Source organism: Cnephaeus nilssonii (assembly GCF_951640355.1).
Source record: "Cnephaeus nilssonii genome assembly, chromosome: 7".
Lineage (NCBI taxonomy): Eukaryota > Metazoa > Chordata > Mammalia > Chiroptera > Vespertilionidae > Cnephaeus > Cnephaeus nilssonii.
The window spans coordinates 73327613-73349826 of NC_137078.1; the positions used below are offsets into that span (position 1 = coordinate 73327613).

The 22214-nt window shown below is 58.2% G+C and overlaps 1 protein-coding gene across 1 annotated transcript; it reads left to right on the plus strand.

Annotated features, from left to right (window-relative positions):
* The first annotated feature begins 249 nt into the window (after positions 1–249).
* Positions 250–21362, plus strand: FOXO6 (forkhead box O6). The gene is made up of 2 exons (XM_079776191.1): positions 250–1099; positions 19170–21362. The coding sequence occupies exons 1-2, from the start codon at positions 686–688 to the stop codon at positions 20427–20429; spliced, it is 1674 nt and encodes a 557-aa protein (XP_079632317.1). The 5' UTR covers positions 250–685; the 3' UTR covers positions 20430–21362.
* The last annotated feature ends 852 nt before the right edge of the window (positions 21363–22214 follow it).

Below are 22214 nucleotides of genomic sequence, written 5' to 3' on the forward strand. Positions count from 1 at the left end.
GCTCCATAGGCGGCGCTGTTGCTTGCAGGGGATGCGGTGGGGTCGCCCCGAGTCGCGCGCCCCGCGTCCCCACCACTCCCCCGGCCCGCGGGCGGGGCACCCGGCAGGCCCAGGATTCCGTGGCTGCTAGTGGGTACGCCCCGCCCCCGCCCCCGCCGGACCCGCCCCTTCTCGGTCCCCCGCCCATCCCGAGGTGCAGCCGGCGCTGAGCGCGGCAGGCGCGGGAGCTGGCGCTGGAGCCGGAGAGGCGGCGGCGGCGTCGGCATTCACGGGGCGGCGGCGGTGCGGGCTCCCGCACGGGCTCGGGCTCCGGCATGGTGCAATCCGGCCTCGTCCCAGGAGACCGGGGCCCGCGCGCGGGGCCGGCGCCCGGGGAGCGGCGGCAGCGACGGTGGCGGTGGTGGCTGCAGGTTCCGGCAGGCGGCAGGTGCTAGAAGCGGAGCTGGGCGAGGTGTGTGCCCGCTGGGCTCCGGGGCCGCCGCCCCCTCACTGCTCTGGTCTTTCCCTCCCTTTGGGCTTTCCAGCGGCACCAGCCCTCTGTCTCCGTGCCCCGGCCCATGGCGCCCCGCGGTTGAGCCGGCGCCGCCAGGGACCCCTCCCGCGGGCCTCCCCGGGGCGTGCAGATCCCGGAGCCACCCGCCCACCCTCCACGGAGCTTCCCTCCTCGCCCGAGCCGGGCGGGACCATGGCTGCGAAGCTGCGAGCGCATCAGGTGGACGTGGACCCGGACTTCGCGCCGCAAAGCCGGCCGCGCTCCTGTACCTGGCCCCTGCCGCAGCCCGACCTGGTTGGCGACGAAGACGGAGCGCTGGGTTCGGGGGTAGCCGAGGGCGCCGAGGACTGCGGGCTGGAGCGCCGGGCGACGGCCCCGGCCATGGCCCCAGCGCCGCCGCTGGGAGCGGAGGTCGGACCGCTGCGGAAAGCCAAGAGCTCTCGGCGGAACGCGTGGGGGAACCTGTCTTATGCCGACCTCATCACCAAAGCCATCGAGAGCGCCCCGGACAAGCGGCTCACACTCTCTCAGATCTACGACTGGATGGTCCGTTACGTGCCCTACTTCAAGGATAAAGGCGACAGCAACAGCTCGGCCGGCTGGAAGGTGGGGGAGTCCGGCTGGGGAGAGGGGCTGGGCTCCTTGGCTAGGGCTTCCAGGGGGAGCTCTGTGTGTCTGGGTTCCGGGCGAGCCGGCGGGAGGGAGGCCCCCCGCCCCGGGGCACCCCCAGGGGTCAAGGAGTGTGTGCCCAGGGCGTGGGGCCGGCCAGCAGACAGGAGGGGGCGTGCTGGGAGCAGCTGTGTGCATATTCTGGATGCGGGATGGGAGGTCTCACGGGGTAACGAGGGACTGACTGCCACTTTGAAGCACCCCTGAAGGACACCCCCAGCCCATCCTTGGAGGCATCGCAGAGGAACCCATTCCCAGGCTTCGGACAGTGGGGAGCCTCCTCTTACCCCCACGAGTGTGCTTTGAGTTACTCTTGTTTTACCTCTCCACCAGGGCACCCTCCTGAAAGAGCCGGCATAATGACTTGGTCAGTGGCTGCTTTCCCCCCAGATCTTTCCCACTTCCCTGCCTGGCGCTGACCCCCCGGGTGAGGAGGGCAACCCTCAGCTCACAGCTCTTCCTGTGGAGCCAGGAGTTCACCTTAGGGCACCAGCTAGTCTGGGGTGGGGTGACTTGTCAGGTGACCTGGGATCTGAGTTTTCCGTGGGGCAGCTGCTGTCCCCTTGCTTCGATCAGTATGATGGGCTGGTGATGACTCCCGCTGGTGCTAGGGCATGGCATTGAGGGCTGGGGATCTGTCCCTGCCTACCCCGGGCTGTCTCCCACTTCCCAGGCTTTCTGAGCTCAGATGCATTTGGGAGTGGGGGAGGGGCAGGGGCACCCCAAGGGAAGCCTCGCCGCCAGCCAGGGGACAGGGGAGAGCCATCTTGGGAGAGGACAGGGGCTTGACTGGATGGTGGGTTCCAGACCCTCTCGTGGTGAATGGGAAGAGTCATTGTTTTTGGGGGGGGGATAGGAAGTTGCGGATGGAGGGACTGTGCCTAAGGTCTGTGAGCTGTCAGACTCCCTCTGGCAGAGGGGGATCTCTGCCAGGGAGGCATGCCTAAATGGAGGGAGGGGGCTGTGCCTGGAGGTGGCTGCAGACAGGGTCAGAGGAGGTGTGCCCAGGGGTGGGGGGGGGCGGCCAAGCTTGTCTGCATGGACAACACTAGATGCCCAGTGGCTGCATTATAGGGGTCGTGGGTGCTCTGACCTGGGCGCCTTTGGCTCTCAGGCCACTATGGGGTGGGGTCACAGGCTGGAGGAGCAGACACGAACCTCCTTCCCTAGCAACCTGCCGTCCCCTTGGGATCAGCTCCCATTGGAACACTTACTCCTCCCAAGTGTGTCCTGCCCTTGGGCTCCGCTCCCACCTCCTTTCCCGCTCCCCAGGCACTGTCCCACCTTTTCCTTCTCCCTGTAGACACATTCCTTGTTCTGAAGGGCAAAGTTCAGATGCCTCTTCCTGGAAGCCTTCCTTCACCCTTTTTGGTTAGCTCCGGAATCCCTCTTCTCTGATCCTCTCCCTGCCTGTCACAGGTCTTCGTCTTTTGTGTCCTGTCTCCTTTGCCTTCCCCACCCTGCCTTTGGGGGACAGTGGCGGTGTCAGAGTAATTCCTGTGCCCACAGCACCCAGCGGTAGAGCCTGGCACTGAGAGCCGCCAGTGCTCTCTGGCGAAAAAGGGAAGAAATGGGTGGCTGGTGCAAAGGATGCCGAGGCTGCGGGCCAGAGTAAGCCAGGAGGGCTCGCTGCAGGAGGCGGTGCTCCCACGGGGCTTGGTGGATTAGGGATGATGGGGGAAGATGACAAGAGGGGACACGAAGCTGGAAGCTAGGAGAGAACTGCAGTTCACTGAGGCTCTCCGGGCCAAGCCCGGTGCCAGACACTTGCAGGCATCTGTGCCAGGTGTCTCCTTAAAGGCTCTCATCAGTCCCTGGGGTGGGTTTTATTGTCACCATTTACAGAGCTGGACACTGAGGCACGGCGTGGAGGAGTGAACTGCCCCAGGCCACACCATCAGTAGATGGGAAAGCTGGGCTCCAATCCTGGGGTCTCTCCCTCCAGTGCCCCACCGAGCCTCTGAAATAGTGTCCTGCTGGCACTGGGTGTGGGCGTGGAACACCGATGGCTTTTGAACAGGGGCAGGTCTAAATCCTAAGATGTGATTGGGAGTGTGCTTGGAGACAGCTTCGTCCCATGAGTTCATTTCTCAGACCGTGAGACTGAGGCCCAGGAAGGAGATGGGACCTTCCTCAGGCCATCGGTGAGCAGCAGGCCCTGGATGACGGCCAGGTCTCCAGCCTGCCCATTGGATGCGATTTCCGCTGCACCAAGCTGCTCAGGACACAGTGGTTCTCCCTGGGTCTGGGCGCAGGAAGGAGGGAGTTCTGGAAGGCTCGTCCTGGGCTGGAGCGTTGGAGAGGGAGCCTCAGGCTTGGGCTCCTGACCTAGGCCCTGGCAGAGCCCGCCCAACCACTGGGGGAGGCCTGTTCAGAGGGGATTCGGGCCTTTCCCATCTCATTCCCTGGTGGTTATCCTCCTTCTCCTCCTTCCATTCAGCTCCGCAGGGAGCCTTTTTTCCCTCTCATCCTACTCCCCCTGCTGCCTCTTTCCCCATTCCCAGTCAGTCCCTCCAGGGGCCTGGTAGGGGGGCCATCCCTAACTCCCAGCCAACCTCTGGTTCGCAGGGGCTGTGGTACACCTCAGGTGCCTAGACTGGGGCCAGGGCCCATTATTCCTTCCTTCCCCTCCTCCCCCACATAAATGTTGCACTGGGACCCCTGGGTTGTACTAAACCCTGGGTTAGATGGAGTAGGTCAACCAGAAGGAAAGGCATTGGACCTGCCTTTAGGACGCATCAGGGCTCAGCCAGTGCCACACCCAGGCCTGTGTTTTACAGGAAGGAGGGGCCGGGGTGGGAGCAGAGGTATGGGGAAAGCAGCTTAGATCCCTTGGGGGAGCCCAGCAAGCCCTCACTGAGAAGGTGGCACCTGATCTGAACTGCTTTCATTGGGGTAGAACTTGGGAGAAATTCTTCCAGGGGAGGTGGAGCTGAGCGTGCTGGGTCTGGGAGACCATTGGGCACGCTAGGCTAAAACCCAAGGCTCCTCAGGAGGGCCAGGAGGCGGCCTGGGAAAGGCAGACTGGGACAGATCAGGAAGGGCTCCTGTGCTTGGCCTTTGCCTGGTGGTCCCACCTGTGATGTGGGGAGGTAGTCGAGCAAATCGAAGGAGGCGAGATCAGCAGCAGGCGCAGCACACCCACCAGGCTGAAGCCTTGGTGCTGGGAACGCTATTAAAATAGAGGCTGATCGTGTTCCCCTCAGAGTAGAGGGTCTCCCGGCCTGGGAAGAGGGACTGGACAGGAGGTCCCCATCCCTCCACAGTGTCCCAGAAGTGTGGATATCGGACATCCAGGTAGAGCCTCCCACTTTCTCTCAGATGCTCCGGCTCCACCTTCCCCAGTGATGACTCCTCCAGGGAGCCTTCCAGGCTGCTCTGGGTCCTGGTGAAGCACTCAGCACTCCTGTCTCTGATCGCCCCTGGAGTTGTTCTGCCTGTTTCCTGGCTGCCAGCTCCCCTGGGAGCTCCCAGGCCAAGCCCGGGCGCCTCCCATTCTTGTCCCCAGGCCTGGTGGGGGAGGAGCACGGGGATGAGGACTTCTCTTTACCCTCAGGGCCTGGAGCAGCCTGGCTGTTGGGGGTGGGATCTGGAGGGATGGTGTGCTACCCCCCATCGGCCCAGGCTGGACAATAGGTCCCAAGTGGGATGGGGGCTGGAAGGAGGGACTGATCTGAGATGCCAGGAGGAGGGTCCTGCTACAGCTGGGCTGAGCATTGGTTGTGAGTACAGGGGCACCCCCTTTTTTCCTCCCCTAGCCTGCTGGAGCAGGGCTCCCTCCTCCTCCTTTGTCCTCCGGGGATCCCCAGCCCCCAGGGCTAGTGGGGTGTGGGAAGAGGCTGTGTGAGCCAGGGTTGGGGGGTGTCCTCACAACCCCCCCCCCACAAACACACTGCACGAGCGGGGGGCTGGCAGCTGCCCGCCTCCTGGGCACAAGCCCGTGCCAGCCGCTCCTGGCACAGTTGCTGGCACGCCCGGCAGACTCCCACGGCCACCTGCTCACACCCACCCACGAGCTAGCGCTGGCGCTGCGGGCCCTTCCGGCTTTCCGGGCCTCCCGGGGCCCCTCCCCCGCGCTCTGGAGCCCCCACCCCAGCCCTCGGCTCCCCGCCGCCCGCCCCCTCGCTCTTGCCTGTCCGGAGCCCAGGGTGCTGGCCCCATACCCGCACAACTTGGGGAGCTGGGTCCCAGGCCCCTGGGGGTAGCTTCGCTGCGGGGAGGGGAAGAGGGGGCACGAGGAAGCAGACAGACCGACAGACAGGGTGAGGGCCCCGCCTGCCACCTGGCGCCGCTCCAGCGGGACGATGGCGGGCAGCGCCGTGCCAGGCGGTAATTGCAGACAGACTAATTTAAAGAGATGAGACGGTTATTTTTAACTCGTGTTAAGGTAATGAACGGCGCGAGGGGGTGGGGGTGGGGTGGGGTTTGCGGTTCGAAAGTTCAGTGCCCACCAACCCCCACTTTCTGCGGTTTGGGGGCCCTCTCTCTCAGGCCCTGGGGGACTCCAGCCTCAGGACTGACTGGAGTTGGGGCTTTGCCAGAGAGGGTGGGGTTGGCTGAGAGGGCCCGGGAGGAGGTGCCCACCAACCAAGCGCCTGGCCCCCGTCCTTCCAGGTGCTTATTAGGATCCCTGTTTCCCAGGTGGAGAACTGACTTGCCCTGGGGTCACATCCTAGGAAGTGGCAGGCCTGGGAACTGAACCCCCTTCTGACCCCCAATTTAAGCTTTTCCTATGCCATCAAGGCTAGACGCGAGCTTGTTCCTGGAAGCCCACCTTCTCTTCTCTTTGAGTGGCAGCTGGTGGTGGCCACCACGTGTGGTCCGGGGGCTGTGGAAGCCCTGCTATCTGTCTTGTGAGGGGTGATTCTGGACTGTGAGCCTCTGGGATATGGTTGTACCGGCTATAACAGAGCTGTTCCTCACCTCCCTGCCTCCCTCACCTGTGGCTGACTCACCAGTACACCCTCCCTACTGCAGCCTGTGGGGGTGGGTGCCTGGGAAACTGGTACACATTGGTGTCCAGTTCTTCCACATCCGAATCAGACTTCAGGTGTCTAGGGAAAGGGGGACTCACAGAGCCTAACATGCCTCCTTCCCAGCTCAGTCCCTTCACACACTCCAAGTGACCGAGAGCTCATGACCTCTGGCACTGCCATTCTCTTGCTAGTCGGGTCTTAATGTCAGGGCTTCTTTCTTTCCCCCAGCTGTGCCTCATTTCCCTGAGCATCACTCAGGGTGTCCTAGTTCAGTCCTTTGGGGTCAGTTGGAGCTGTGGAGCTGGGAGTGGGTGTGGGGTGGACAGAGCACCTATAGGGGAATCTGACCTAGTGTGTGTGAGCTGGAGCGAAGCTCTCTCCCATTCCCGGTCCTCAGTATCCCCATCGGTGTCCAAGGGGCCTTAACTCGGTCTCTGGTTCTTTCCGGGGTGTGACTGACAACCCCTCTGGTTCTAGGAGTTACGAGGGGTTGGTTGGGACTGAGGACAAAGTACTGATAGAATTTCTCAGGGTGGAAGCATGTGAGTTCAGGTTTGGATGGACTCGAACTTGGGACTCCTGCTTGGAACTTCCTACCCTGCCCCTGGCAGTGCCCAGGTGGCAAACGTACTTTGGGCACAATGACGGGGGCAAGTCAGTTCTCCATCTGGGAAACAGGGGTCTTAATAACCACCTGGAAGAACGGTGGCCAGGTGCTTGGTTAGTGGGCACCTCCTTCCGGGCCCTCATGGCAGTCCAAGCTGGCCCCAGAGCAGGCAGATGGGGAGTGGAGGGTGTTGGGTGGGCATTAGCTGAGGCTCTGGGGCCTGGGTAGGGTGCTCAGGGGGACAGCTGGATCTAGAGCACCCCCTTCCTCCTGGCACCCTGGTTACCATAGAAACCAACTCCTGTTTGGGATGGTTTGGCTGTTTGCTGCCTCTCCCCACCCCCCAACCCATATGTGGAGGTGGGAGGGGGGCCAGGTGGCGTGTAGGGGAGGGGCCTCCCACACCCTCCCCCCCAGGGCCTCCATCTTTGCAGAGAACCTTTCTGGTCTCTAAGGGGGATGCCTCTTGTGGGAAGGGGAACAAGAATTAAGAGCAATAATGTCTGGGTGCTAGGCCGTCAGTGGGCACTTCAGTATGAAATTCTCTCATTTCATATTCTCTGGGATCTAACAGGTACATGTTTTCAGCCCCATTTTGCAGTTGAGGTAATGGAGGCCCAGAAAGATGAAGTCACTTGGCTAAGGCAGTATAGCTGGGACGAGGCTGAGCCTGGATTTAGACCTGTCTGTTTCTACCATCTCCCAATGCCCGTGCAGTGCCAGCCCACACACCAGCCAGCCCTCCTGCCCCAAGGCTTACGCATGCTCCAGAACCCTCTGGGACTCCTCAGTTCCCTTGAGAGCCAACCAAGCCCAAACTGCTCTGTTTGGACCCCTGGGCCCTCTGCTGGCCTTGTCCAGGCCCTGCCCTCCCTCCAACTTTCCTTGCTGCCTCTAATCTCAGGCTGCCTTCCCACTGCCACCTTGCATCTGACACTGGAGTTCTCAACCCACACCCACTTGCATTGTCACATGCTCACCAAGGCAGCTGTAGAACTGATCCCTTGGGACACCCCTCAGAAACTAGGCGGGGTGCTTGGGTGGTTTGAACAAAGACCTGCCTCCCAGGTGATTCTGGAACCCACTGCGTCTGCCTGAGAATTTCCGCCTTAAATCCTTAGTTGTTGGCAAACCTGGCCGATGATCAGAGTTACCTGGAAGCTTTTAGTGAATCAAGGTGTTGAGGCCCATCTCAGACCCTCTCTGTCAGAGTCTCGTCAGGTGGGCTTTGGAATCTATATTTTAACAGGTTTGTTTGGTGATGGTCAGATTCTGAACTGATGCCTTAGATGGTAACTTCCCCGGATCCTGCTTGCTCTTCCCTTCTTCTGTTTTTCCAGTGTGGACCAGCCTCTTCTCTAAGCAGGCCGCCCAGGTTGAGCCACTCCTCCTCCTCCTCACTCTTTGTTAGGTTTTCCAGAGAATTGAACCCCCTATAGTGAGCTCCAAGGGGCTGACCGCGCCCCCCCCCCCCCCCCGCCCATCTCCAACACATTGCCCAGCCCCCACACTGTAGCAGTTATGCTGAACCCAACTGGAGGAGGAGAATGGGCTGATGCACCCTGCCACTGAGCCTTTGGCTGCAGGATGGAGGGGAAATGTCAGTGTGAATACTCAGAATGGTGAAGAACCCGAAAGTCGCAGCCCCTGCTCTCTGATAGCTCCCCATCTGGTGGGAGAGACAAGAGCATGGGCACAGCACAGTGTTGTTCCCACGGGATCCAATCCTGGGGCTTTAACTGAAGCCCAAGGCCTTGGCCACTTGGCCCCAGTCAACCTCTCCAGCCACATCACTGACCGCTCTCATCTTCTGACCCTTGCTTATCCACACTGAACTATTCCAGCTCAGGATTCAACCCTCACTACATGCTTTTGTTTCATTCTCACAGCCATCCTGTGAAGCTGATACTGTTACTGTCCCTGTTTTGCAGATGAGGAAACTAATGCTGAGAGAAATAAAGTGGCTTTCACAGTATCCCACTGTAAGTGACAGAAATGAAACTCCCCAGGGCTAATTCTTTCCTAACCCAGTGCTCTGGCCAGGCCATTCCAAACTGACCCCCCCGCCCCCCCCCCACCTTGTCCGCCCCTATCATTTCTGCTTCCCTTGGAGTCTGGCCCTGAGGCTTGCCGTCTGGGGCATGCACGAATCCAAGGTCCCTAATTTTCTCAGACAGAGAGCTCCTTGAGAGATGTCCTCCACCCCATGATGTCTCCTCCCTCCCTCTGCAGGCCCCAAGACTGATGGCAGCTTCCTCCATTCACTTTAATCCAGGCCCATTGCGCAGTGCTGCTCAGAGGAACTGAACATCTCCTTGACCTTGAGATTCCTCCGGGTCAATCTGGGAAGATAAGATGAGGACTTCTGATTTTGATTCAGGATGAAGACTGCTCAGGGTCATGATGGAAGGCCAGATAATAAGCCAAGGGTGTTTGGAGGAAGGGGAAGGGAACCAGACAAAGGAGGTCAGACCCTGCAGGACTCTGGGAGTTTTGGCTGTGTTGGTCAGGACTTGAGGCTGGAGAAGCAAGCAAGGGCCTGAGGGCGAGTGGCCTTGGATGCCAAAATGGGGAGCTGGTACTCCAAGCTGTGTGGGATGGAGAAAGATCACTTGAGAGTAGTGTGGAGGGTGGAGTTGGGGGCCTGGCAATAGCGCCCAGTGTGGGTCTGATGCTGGGATAGAGAATATGAGCCTGAGAGAGGGTGGAGGCTCTTAGAGTCCAAGATTCCAGGCCTGTGGCTTTGAGGATTTCGGAGGTGAGACAGTAGTATAGTTAGGAGTCTTGGAGGCAAGAAGGGAAGGGCAGATACTAGCTCTACCACTCATCCCCTGTGTGGCCTTGGGCAACTGGACCTCAGTTTCCTCCTCTACAAAATGGGATAATAACAGGACTTATGCCCAAGCTTTGTTGTAAGAATTATAGGAGAAATACTTGTAAAGTGCTCAATAAATCTTAGTAAATATCATTACTGTTAATCATTGCTCTGGGCAAGGAAAAGAACCACCTCCCTACTACTATGTTGAGTTGGGGTCCTTTAGCCCTGATCCCTGAGAGACACTGATGTGTGTGTGTGTGTGTGTGTGTGTGTGTGTGTGTGTGTGTATGTTGCAGGGGGAGGGAGGCTCTTGCTCTAATGCCTCCCGTTCTGTCCTTGAGGTATCAGATATTCAGGATGTCCAAGCTCTGTCCTGCCCTTAGGTTGACCCACTGCTTTCTAGCCCACAGAGCCTTCCCCCATGGCCTTGGGAGGCAAGCAGGCAGGGTGCAGGCTCTGTATTTTCACAGATGAGGACAATGATTTGCTCAAGGTCACTCTTGAACCCAGGGCTACCTGCCCCTAGACACCAGCTCCTCTTGAACCACTGGGAGGCTTTGACCTTGGGCATGGTTCTTCCCTCTCTGGCTTGGAGTCCTATCTAGAGATCTGAATTCCCCCTCCCCCAACACTCTGGGAAGCTGTGATGCCTCCTCCACCCCTCCTGTCCCCTCCCCCTGTCCTCAGCTGGCCTTGCCTCCTCTGTAACCTGAGCTGGGGCTGTGGGGGAAGGGGCTTACCCTTTGCCAGAGGCACCTGCCAGCTGAGCAGATGTGAGGGGATGCAGGCCCCTCCCCAGGAGATCACAGGCTCTTAGCCCAGCAAGGCTGGGGCAGGCAGGGCTCAGCACACCCAGCCTTGCCCTCTGGCCTCTGCAGTCAGAGCTTACCCTGAGCACTTGTTCATTTTTTAGTGGACATGCATGCTCCAACATGTCCTGTAAGGACTTCTCAGTATCCAGGAGAGGACAGATGGCAGATGAGGGCTGATGCCCCGGTCTGGGTGGGCTGGCCTGGGCTCCTAGAGCCCCTTGGCATGGGGACAGTGGGCCAAGGGCAGCCTCTGGGGGTGAGGCCAGTGTCTGTGCGGGTGGCCATGCCCCTGGGAGAGCAGATGGTTCTCTTGGCACCATGCCCACTCTTCCTTTTTTTCCCCTAGGAGCCAGCCAGCAGGGCTAGGGCACAGCTGCTGGGCCCTCCCCAGAGCCAGACCCAGGGCAGGGCTCGGTGAGGTCACCGCAGCTGCTCCCAGGGCCTGCGCAGGGGTGCAGGGAGGTGCTGGTGCAGAGGGAGGAGGGGGCTCAGACTGAGGAGAGACAGGGAGAGGCTTGAATGGCTTTTCACTTAGGGATCCCTTTACTCCTGGATGAGGGAAGGAAGCCTGTGGAGGGGTTGCTGAGCCAGTGTGGACAGCACCTCCTACCCCCATCCCAGGCCCACCTTGGAGCTTCTGCCTGGCCCAGGCTCCTCCCTGGGCATCTCAGAGTGGAAGAGCCGTGGTGTGAATTCTCAGCACCACTTACACCCTGTGACCTCGGGGAGGTGGGTTTGTCTCTTGGAGCCTCAGTTTCTTATCTGTAAAATGGGGATAATAGATACACTCAGAGGGGGTAGTCACAAAGACTCAATAAGATGTAATTGTTGCGTGCATGGCTGGTGGTGAATGTTCTGTAAATGATTGGTTCTTTCCCTCCTCACTTTGCTGAATTCTCCTGAGGAGCCAGGAGGTGCTGAGGAGGAAGAGGAGGGAAGTGGCAGAGGCAGAATGAACGGGAGGTGAAGCCAGAGGGAGGAGGAGAGGCCTGGAGCTCTGGCCTGAGGTTTTGCTGAACAGAAACTTCACAGAATGGCCAGGCCCTGAGTGGTTTGTGGCTGCTGAGAGCTCCATCCTCTATGTGGCTTACTGTGAGCTGAGGACTGCCCACAAAGTTCAAGTGGGGAGGCAGGCTCATGCACAGTTGTACTCCGGTTTGCAGTTAGATTTCTGCCATGGCACTAAGGTGGGAGCAATTATCTTTGGGGCTCACAGAGGGGACTAGGAAGAAGCTACAGAGCTAGCTTTGATGGAGCAGCAAAAACGGGTCGAGCAGAGAGATGGAAGGACAAAGGGAACAGAGTGTGCAAAGGCATGGAGGTGTGAGACATCTGGGGTGGCTGGAGTCTCAGGTGGGCTTAAGGGAATGGAGGTGATGAAGCTGAAGAGCATCAAGGGCTCTTTAATAGCAGTCTGGAGTTGGACTGAAGGCCACAGGTGATGAGGAGCCATGTAGGGGTGAACTTGGACTTCTGCTGCTGATTTATTTGCTGCCCAAGCTGGGTGTGTGGGTTCTGCTGTCTCTGGAGTGGGAGCGGGGGTGCCAGGTCCTATCCTGACCTAATGCCTTGCTTTGGACATTCCTCTTGGCCTCTGGCTGCCCACTTCTGTCCCACTGCTGACTCCAAGCCTACTGACCTGTCAACACCTGTGGCTCTGATGATCCGCCTGCCCTTCTGCCCCTCCTCTACTACAGGCCCTAGTACCAAGGATTTATACTTGGTCTCAGGTCCCTGTGGTCATCCAGGTTACCCCTTCTGCCAGGAAGCCTGCCTGGATTGAGCATCCCAGTTTCACCCCAGGCAGCAGAGCAAGTGACCCCTGGAGAGTCTAAGGCTCTGTCTGAGACAGGTGTGTATTTTTAGGCCAGAGTGGGGTGGGGATATGGGATGGGAAAGGGGCTGCTTTTGGGGGCTCTGAACAGGGAGGGATGAGATTCTTGACATGTAGGATCTCATTCAGGTCTCAGCCCTCTCTCGTGGATGTTGGGATTGTCACCCTGTTTTACAGGGGAGGCCCAGGGTCACTTGGATGAAGTTGGGATTCCAGCCCCTGCCCTTGACCTTTCTTCCTGCAGTAAGAGAGGAAGGGAGGGAGGAAGAGAGGAAATAGGAGCTGTCAGGGGATTAGAACCTTTGTACTCCCCCCCCCCCCCCCCCCACACACACACACACAGGTGATCTCTGCTCAGGGAGGCACCGAGGGAGGAGCTGGATTATCATCCCCATCTTGTAGACGGGCTCAGTTTCCGGAGGGAGGGGCTGGGATGAACCGTGGACAGTGATGGAACCTAGAGAGACATCCATACCTGGTTTGGGGCTCAGATGGATGAGCAAGACCCTGGACTGAACTGGGAGGGTCCTGGAATTCCGCAGGTGCCAGGGAGGCCAGGAGGTAGCACAGGGCTTACAGTGGGGGGGCACAAGCCCTGGGTCTCCTGTCTGTGATAGAAGCCAGGAGACTTGGCTTGAGAACCAAGGCAGGGATGGCCACTGATGTGAGCAGCAGGGCATTGCCACCCACCACGTTGGGGGTATGAGCTCTGGTTTTGGGATCCAACAGCTCAGAGACCTAGACCTGGCTCCATCACTTCCCCACTTCTTAACCCACCTGAGCCTCAGTTTCCTCCCTTTGTAAATAGTATGTAATGAACCTAGTCTGAGTCTGGCATGTAGTAGGCGCTGCTCTTCTCTTGCCTGGGTATTTGAAGTATGTGCCAATGGTGTGCTAGAGCTGGCTTGCACTGGCTCATGAGAGCCATCTTGCACACTTCCCAATGTTGCACTCAGTGATCACGTCATACTGGCAGCTTAAAACTGGCTACGATGGGAGTATCCATGCCACATAAATCAGCAAAAGCTATAAATCAAATCAGTTGGGAACTTTTCCCTCCTGGAGAGCTGGAGGAAATCCATTTTGTCCCCAGAGGGGACAAACGGGAGGCGGGGTAATGATGGAGTGCTGGCAGGGCCAAGCAACCTAGAATTCTAAGTCTGTGGGCCCTTTTGGACCTGGGGATATTGGACCTAGTCATAGTGCCAGACAGCTCTCTGTAGACATGGGACAGGGAATGGTGGGACCCCTTTTCTCTCCTTCTTCACCCCCCTTCCTCAAGAGATCTGACAGGCTCTGGCTGGAGAAGTAAGATTGGATGAGGTTGAGCTATCAGAGAATGAAGCTGTGCTGGAAGGAGAAATGAGGTTGTACTGGAAGATAAATAAGGTTGTACTGTCAGGGAATGAGGTGGTACTTGGAGGCAAGGTGAGGCTGCATTATTAGATAAATGAGGTTGTACTGTCAGGGAATGAAGTGTACTTGTAGGAGAGATGACGTCCTGCTGGATCAGTCGGGTTGCACCGTCAGAGAACACAGCCACACCACAGGAGGAAGGGGAGCCTCTGACTGGGAGGATAAATGAGGGTGTCCTGCTGGATAAATGAGGGGGCCCATCAGGTGAATAGAGTGCTGTTAGCAAATGAGGTTGTACTTGCGGGATAAATGGGACTGGTGTGCTGGATAAATGGGGTTGTGCTGTCAGATGAATGCATTATTGCTCGTGGGCGAAGGGTGTCCTGGGAACAGATGAGGGTGTCCTGCTGGATAGATGAGCTGCCGCCACCAAATGGATCAGACCCTGACCACAAGGGAGACACCATCACCGAGGACGAGGGTATTTTGTTCCCACTGGGGCTCCTGGGGTGTCTTCTGGCTCAGATGGTACAGGCTGTGAGGACCGTTGGCTGCAGCAGGCCCTGGGTTAACCAGGTCTATCAGAGAAGCAGGAGGGTGCAGGGTAGGGGGCTGGAGCGGGCAGCTGCTCTGTTCACCCCGTGAGACAGCCGGCACCTCTCCTGGAAGCCGTATTCCTCCCTGCCATTCTCCTTGTGCATCATACTCTTCCTGACTTTCTCCACTCCACGCTTGTCTCTTATTCTAGGTTGCCCTCTCTCAGCGCAGTTTGGAGAAGCTCCTGTCATGTGCCAGCTACTCTGCCCAGTCTCATTAATTCTTCCTGCGACACAGTATTACCTCCCTTCTCGCTCTCATTCATTCTACAAACATTTATTAAACTCCTTGTTTATATCAAACTCATGAGGTACAGTAAAAAAATGGACAAAAATCCCTCATGAATTAAGTGAGGGGGCCCATCAGGCTCCCTTATATTCTAATGTTCTAATTTCCTTATATTCTAATATAAGGAAAACCAGACAATAAGTAATAAATACAGAAGATAAGTTATATATTTATGCATACAACATATAATTTATTGATTTAAAAATATATATATATATATATATATATATATATATATATATATACAACAATTATATATTAATTTAGAAAGTGATAATGACTTTGGAAAACTTTAGAGTAAGTAAGGTAAGGGGGCCAAGAAATGGCAGAGAAGAAGAGCAATTGTTAAGAGAGTGGCCAGGCTGGGCCTCCTGAAAGGTGGCATCTGGACAAAGACTCAAAGGAGAGGAGGGATTGGTTGGGTATCTGGGGGAACAGTGTTTCTCTGAGACAGAGGCCCCAAGGTGGAACCATGCCTCTTAGGCTCAAGGGACAGAGGGAGGGTCAAGCCAGACAATGTCAGGGGAGGAATCTGAGAGGTCACAGAGGGGCTTGTGGATTCTAGCCAGGCCCCCGTTCTTTATTCTGAGCAAGATGGGTGCATTGGAGGGTTCTGAGGTCGTCGGAAGGATCACTGGCTGCTGCACAGTGGAGAGCTGTGGGGAAGTAAGGGTAGAAGCTGCTACCGTTGGAGGACACTGAGGTTCAAAGCATCTTGCTCCAGAGCCGCATGAAGCCAAAACTGGGGTTGTGCTGTCAGATGAATGCATTACTGCTCAGACCAAGACCACTTTGCCCTGCACCAGCCTCTTTCTGGTGGGTGAGGCCTCTGGAGACTGGCCTCTCTGGGCCAGGTCCTGAGGGAGAGTAGGATGGACATAGGATGGCCACTGTCCCTTCCCTCTGCCCCTAATGGTCTCTCTGAGCTTGAATCAGAAAGATCCTGTTTCTCCTGGGAACCCGCCCCAAGTCTGTCTGGAGGTGTAGGAGGCATGAGGCCCCAGAAGCCCGCCCAGCTCTGGGCATCAGGGAAGCCTGGGCATGCCAGGGCGTGGCTGTGGTGGTGGGTTGCTAGGTGACTCCAAGAGGGAGCCCTGGTTACTGCTGCCTGGCAGAGGCGTCTCCCTCCTCTGCCTCCCTCACCACCTCTGTGGCCTCTGGCTTCCCAGGAGGCCTTGTGGGCAAGATGTGATTGGCGCTTGCCACTGGATCTTGGCCCAGAGCTCTGATTGGTACCAGGTGGCTGGTCCCTGAGGAGCCAGACTAGACTGCGGAGCCTGGGCTTCCCTCATGGGGCACAGCCCTGGTGCACACCTGATGTAGAGCCCAGCTCAGCAGTCAGAGGCCAAGGTCCTCACCTTGCTCTGGGCCTCCTCCCTGGGTGACCCTGGGAAAGGCATGGCATCCGTCTGCCCTATCTATCTGGCTTGCAAAATCCCTCCCAAAGGGAGAGTGCAAGGCGGGTGCCGAGCGAGAGGGCTCCAGGCACTTCTGCCCCATCCCCTGACGACTTAAGTGTGTAACACTCAAGTATTGCATTAGATTCTCTTTACAAAAAGAACGTCACAACTTAAAAAAAAAAAAAAGTTTCAAGACCTCTGGACTGGATGATTCCAAGAACTTTGATTATCAAATTTAAAAGGTCCTCAGAATACCATTGGCCCATCTCATCAGTTTACGGGTAGGGAAACTGAGGCCCAGAGTGGAGGAGGGACTTGCCCCAGATCAAGCTTGGTGGAGGGGGAAGAGCACCAAGTAGGGATCCTGAGGCTTGGACTCAATTCCAGCTCTGCCACCAGGTCCTGGGCGGCTTTGGGCGAGACCTTTCTCCTCTCTGGGTTTGATCAGTCATGGTCTCAGGCTGGAGCTCGGGCACCCAGGGGTACTGGCTGGGCAGGGGACAGAGAGGGGAAGGATACAAACTGTCATAGGCCCGGAGCACATGCTCTTGGTGGTAATCTGAAACACTTTTATTTGTATTCAGAAAATGTGGATGTATTATGACGTACAATGCAAAATTCCCTTGAATTCTAAAAAGGAAGCACAAGGCTTGTAAGGAATTTTGATCTTTGAATATGCCCCCAGTCTTCCCAGGCTGCTAGCTTCTGGGAATGGTTACATGGAAAGTTTGAGAAGCACTGGAGTGCTGGCTTCATAAGATGCATTGGAAATCCTGCAACTCCTCTCTCTCTCCCCGGGTGGAATGCGATGTCCTTTAGACTCAGTGAGACTAACCTGAAATCAATACCGGGCTCTGCCACTTAAACTGTGTGAACTTGGCAACTTCCCTGGCAACTTCCTCAACCTCTCCGAGCCTCACGCTCCTCACCTTGAAATAGGGATCACAATCCCCGACTCGTGTGGAGTTTGATAGAGTGATTGCATGAGATAAAGTACTTACAAGGCCCAGAGCTGAACAGGTAGTACTGAGTAGGTGCTGGTACTTGGTGATGTCCTTCCTCCTCCCCCCACCTCTGAGCACTCAGAACCAGGCTGGTACCTAGTGACATTAATCAAGAGGTGTTGCCTGACTGGCCTTCAGCTGGAGAGGCTGGGAGGTGGAGCCTCTGTAAGCCAGATGTCCCATTTGGGAGAACTGAGGCCCCGGTGGCCCCTGAACACAGGTGTGGGGAGGGGCTGGGGAGGCAGGTGCAGGGGCGGGAGCAGGATAGGGGATGAGTACCACTCCCTGGAGGGTCCAGCTCCCCTCCTCTCAGGGTCCCAGGAGAAGCCAGGCAGGGCAACACGGGGAGGGGCCTTGGAGACCCAGCTGTCACCTCCCAAGACCAGAAAGTGCCAGAGATAGGGCACCTGGGGCCCTGAAGAGCCAGGTGCTCTGGAGTTCAGGCTGAGGGAGGGTACCCTGGGCAGCAGAAAGGACCCTTCCTTCTGGACCCCGATGGGAAGGGGGCGGGAGGGAGAGTCCTCATGGGTCAGTGATTACAGGGCTGGGTGGATAAAGAGTTAAGAGCAGGTCCATGCGCTGGGCAGATCTGGAGTGGTACCTGGCATTGCTGCCTATGGGACCATGGGCAAGTTACATCATGCCTCTGGGCCTCCACTCTCTGGTACCTGAGCTGGGTAATGCCAGCTCTCCAGAGTTACTGGTGCCCAGCACAGTTACAGTCAGCATAATGTCAAGGAGAGAGAGACAGAGCAGGTCTATGGGTGATCCAACAGGTGAGGGTCTTCCGGACAGGGTGAGGGATTTAACTGTTTATGAACACCTGGTGTGTTCCGAGGTGGTTATTGAATGTCACCCCCTTTTTTTCAGGGTAGCTCACTAAAGCACTGAGGCTCATAGAGGTTAAGTCAACAGCCCGTGGTCATAGAGCTAGGTGGCTGCAAAGAGCCAGGCATCCTGACTAGCCTTCTGATACTCAAGCGCCTGCTGTTTCCACAGCAATACCTGAGCCAGGAGGTCAAGGTCACCAGGTGGGAGGCCCCAGAGGTGGGGCGGTGGCAGGCCCAGTAAGTTCCTGTGAAGTCAATCTAGCTGTGGCCTCCTCTGCCTTCCTCTGTCCCCAGGACAGGGCTGGCAAAAGCAGGCAGTCATATGGGGAGCACTACAGACTGGCACAAAAGACATTTAGAATAGGATATGTGCAGCGGTGACAAAGGGTGAAGCCCAGGGAAGTGCCCGGGACAGCAGAGAGGGCTGTGTAGCCCTGGGTAAGCCACCTCTCTGAGCCTGGTCTTCTTATCTGTAAGTGGACATTATGCCACGTGCTCTGTGGAGATTTGTGAAGATTTCACCAGGATGGGGCTTTGTAGGGAGGGTGGGCTGCAACCCAAAAGGCAGGCCAGAGAGCTGGGCTGGCTTGAAGGTGGGGGCACTGAGCAGAAATGGGGTCGGAGGCCTCCAAGCCCATGGATGTATTTTGCTGGAATCCAAGGCCTCTGTGGAGTTCCCAGAAGCTCAGCAGAGTTGGGGGCAATCTCTGAAAAGTGTCAGGCCTCTGCCCACCTTGGGGATGCCCAACCTGTTCGGCTCTCCCCGGCCAGGCCCTCCCAGCAAAGGGTTAACAGCCTTCTCTACCTGCAGTTGCATTTTAAAGACACGAAATTAAAGCAGGTAATTTATTCTCCCCACACACGAAAGAGCAATTAGTTCTAAACAGGGCTTAATCAGTCACCACGAGATTGATTTCTGGAGCCCTGGGTTTTCGGGCTCCTGGCGCCATGCCAGACTGGGGAAGGAGGGGGGCGGACAAATGAGCCACAGCAGCATGAGCCCTTACATAATCTGCTGGGGGGGGGGGGGGGGGCGGCTGGCAGCCGGGCTAGCCCCGCGGTGGGGCTCGGCTGAGTCAGAGAGGGGATCTTGCTCTCCGGCTGCAGACCCCTTGAGAGTAGCCCTCAGGGTTGGCGATGCCTCCCAGGAAAGGCCCCGCCCAAAGCTCGGCCCCACCCTCTGGGCAGTGCCTGCGGGGGCGGGGGCGGGGGCGGGGAGGGCTGAGGTGGTTCTAGGGTCTTGGATGGATATTCTGAGTTTGTCTGACCGGATGCTTACCCCTGCCTTCCTCCCCCCTAATCCCTTCCCCCATTCACCTTTTCATCTTCCCTATTTCCTCCCCTTCCCCGCTTCTGGCTCTTTTCCATTCTCTTATCCTCCTCTTTCTCTATTCCCTCCCCCTCCTCTTTCCATCACTACCCCATCTTTACTCTTGGCCTCCTCACTTCCCACTCCCCGACCCATGTCCTTGTCTCTGGTCACAGAACTCCATCCGGCACAACCTGTCGCTGCACACCCGTTTCATCCGCGTGCAGAACGAAGGCACGGGCAAGAGCTCCTGGTGGATGCTGAACCCTGAGGGCGGCAAGACCGGCAAGACGCCGCGGCGCAGGGCCGTGTCCATGGACAATGGGGCCAAGTTCCTGCGCATCAAGGGAAAGGCAAGCAAGAAGAAGCAACTGCAGGCACCCGAGCGAAGCCCCGACGACAGCTCCCCGGGCGCACCAGCACCGGGGCCTGTGCCTGCCGCGGCCAAGTGGGCCACCAGCCCAGCCTCGCACGCCAGCGACGACTACGAGGCGTGGGCCGACTTCCGCAGTGGCGGGAGACCCCTGCTCGGGGAGGCGGCTGAACTGGAGGACGACGAGGCCCTGGAGGCCCTGACGCCGTCGTCGCCGCTCATGTACCCGAGTCCCGCGAGCGCGCTGTCGCCCGCGCTAGGTGCGCGCTGCCCCGGGGAGCTGCCCCGCCTGGCGGAGCTGGGAGGCCGTATGGGCCTGCACGGCAGCAGCGCGGGGATGCCCGAGGCCCTGCTGGACGGCGCGCAGGACGCGTACGGGCCGCGGGCCCGCGCCGGGACGCCCGCCTACTTCGGCAGCTGCAAGGGCGGCGCTTACGGCGCGGGTGGGGGCTTCGGGCCGCCGGTGCTGGGCGCGCTGCGACGCCTGCCCATGCAGACCATCCAAGAGAATAAGCAGGCCAGCTTCGCGCCGGCCGCCCCGCCCTTCCGCCCCGGGGCGCTGCCCCCGCTGCTGCCGCCGCCGCCGCCCGCACCCCGCCCCGGCCCGGTGCTGGGCGCGCCCGGGGAGCTCGCGCTGGCGGGCGCGGCCGCCGCCTACCCTGGCAAGGGCGCGGCCCCATACGCGCCGCCGGTGCCCTCGCGCAGTGCCTTAGCCCACCCCATCAGCCTTATGACGCAGCCCGGCGAGGCGGGCACCGCGGGCCTGGCGCCTCCTGGCCACGCGGCCGCCTTCGGGGGCCCGCCCGGCGGCCTCCTGCTGGAAGCACTGCCCGGGCCGTACGCCGCGGCCGCCGGGCCTTTGGGTGCCGCGCCGGACCGCTTCCCGGCCGACCTGGACCTCGACATGTTCAGCGGCAGCCTGGAGTGCGACGTCGAGTCCATCATCCTCAACGACTTTATGGACAGCGACGAAATGGACTTCAACTTCGACTCGGCACTGCCTCCGCCGCCACCCGGCCTGGCCGGGGCCCCTCCCCCCAACCAGAGCTGGGTGCCGGGCTGAGGATCCGCTCGCTGCGCCCCGGGTGCCAGCCCCGCCCCCAGAGGGCCTCCGTCTTCCCATCCTGATCCCCGGGTCCCCATCCCCCTGATTCCAGCTCCACGGAGGATCCAGGAGACAGCCCCAGCCCTGCTAGAGACATCTCTCAGAAGTTGGCGGCTGAGGGATGTGGTAGGGAGGGGCTGGGGCACCCCACATTCCTGCCCAGACTCCTGAGAGCCGCTCCCCCTACTCCCGGGGCAGGAAGCCTGGGGGTGGAGGCTGAATTCCGGACTGGGTGGGAGTGGGGAGGAGTGAGATGGGCTGCGCTGGCTGGAGAAGCCTACCCGGAGATGGGGGGAGGTGAGCGAGGGCGTCTCTCAATCTTCAAGTTTCCTTTGCAGGCGCCCTCGCGGTAGATGGTGAATCGCCTACCCCAACTGACACTTTCCACTGGTCTTAGCCTACCCACCGAAAGCCAGCAACCCCTTCCAGAAAACACACTCACAGCTGCCCATTGGCTGTGCACCCTGAACTGTCCTTAGCCCTGAACCGCCCTCTGACCCTGCACCCTCATGGTCCAACCCCTCCCTCCCACCCTTGTCAATCAATCCTAGCTTCTCCCCTCCTCCCTCGAGTCAGTTGCCCTTTGCAGTCCCTACCACCCCCTCCCCCCCACACTCCCCCAAGAACAGGTCACAGCCTCTCCAGCGGGCCTCAGCTCTAGATCCACACCCCAACCCCAGCACCCCTTTCTCCGTGCCAGTCCTTGCTCCTCTCTCCCATATTTATAAGTGTCGGGGCGGGGCGGGCTGTGGGCGCGGCGTCCCTGGCGCATATCGTAGGCTGTGTACCGTGGCCGTGCCGTCAGTCAGCGTGTGCGTGTGCGTGTGTGCCGTGTCGAGGCCGTGTAGAGTGCATTGTACAGCATATTTTCATGAATAAAATTGTTTTAAATATTTCCTGCGCCTTGGGCTAGCAGGGGGAGGGGTGGGGGAGGAGGATAACTGGCAGGGATCCTGGGGCGGGGGTTCCAGTGTCTGAGTCCCTATTGTGGTTTTGTGTCTGAGAATGTGTCCGCATTCCCTGATGCCTCTCTGCTCAGCACACATTGGTTAAACGCCCACTGAGTTTTGGCGGCTGGGGATGTGACCGTGGAGCTGTGCACCTGTTTCTTGTGCATGCGGGACGTTTCAGGCCTGGGAAACGCTGCCCTGAATAAGCCTCTGAGTTGGGAGAGAAGGCACAGATATCTACTGAGAACCTGCAGCGTTAGGTTCTGTGTTAGTATGACTTTGGTTCCCATTGTACAGATGAGAAAACAGGGTCCGGAAGGGAAAATGTCTTGAGAAAGCAGGGTGGGGTGGTGGACAGGAAGCCTTTGAAGGCACATTTCTATTTGATTCCAGTCATTCCTTGCTGTTTTTTTTTTTTTAAATCAGCCCATGACCTTGGACATGTTTTAAATCTCTATAGCCTTGCTTTCCTGGTCTAGATCGTAGGATAATAGCACCCATCCCATGGATTTCTTGTGAGGAGTAAATGAGGAAAGGTATGTACACCGATGAGCACAGTCCTGCATCCTCCCACTCACTCATTCCTCCATGGGAGATTTATTGAGCACCTGCTATGTGACAGGTTTGTTTTTTAAGTATATTTTTATTGATTCCAGAGAGGGAGAGAGAGAGAGATAAAAACATCAATGATGATAGAGAATCATGGATCAGCTGCCTCCTGCATGCCCCCTTCCTACCCCCTGGAGACTGAACCCGTAAACCAGGAAATGTGCCCTGATTGGAATTTAACTGT

Bases quoted from the DNA above. Each gene is read 5' to 3' on its own strand.
- FOXO6 (XM_079776191.1), top strand. From the start codon at position 686: ATGGCTGCGAAGCTGCGAGCGCATCAGGTGGACGTGGACCCGGACTTC. The intron at 1,100-19,169 runs GTGGGGGAGTCC...CTCTGGTCACAG, and splicing joins ACAGCTCGGCCGGCTGGAAG to AACTCCATCCGGCACAACCT.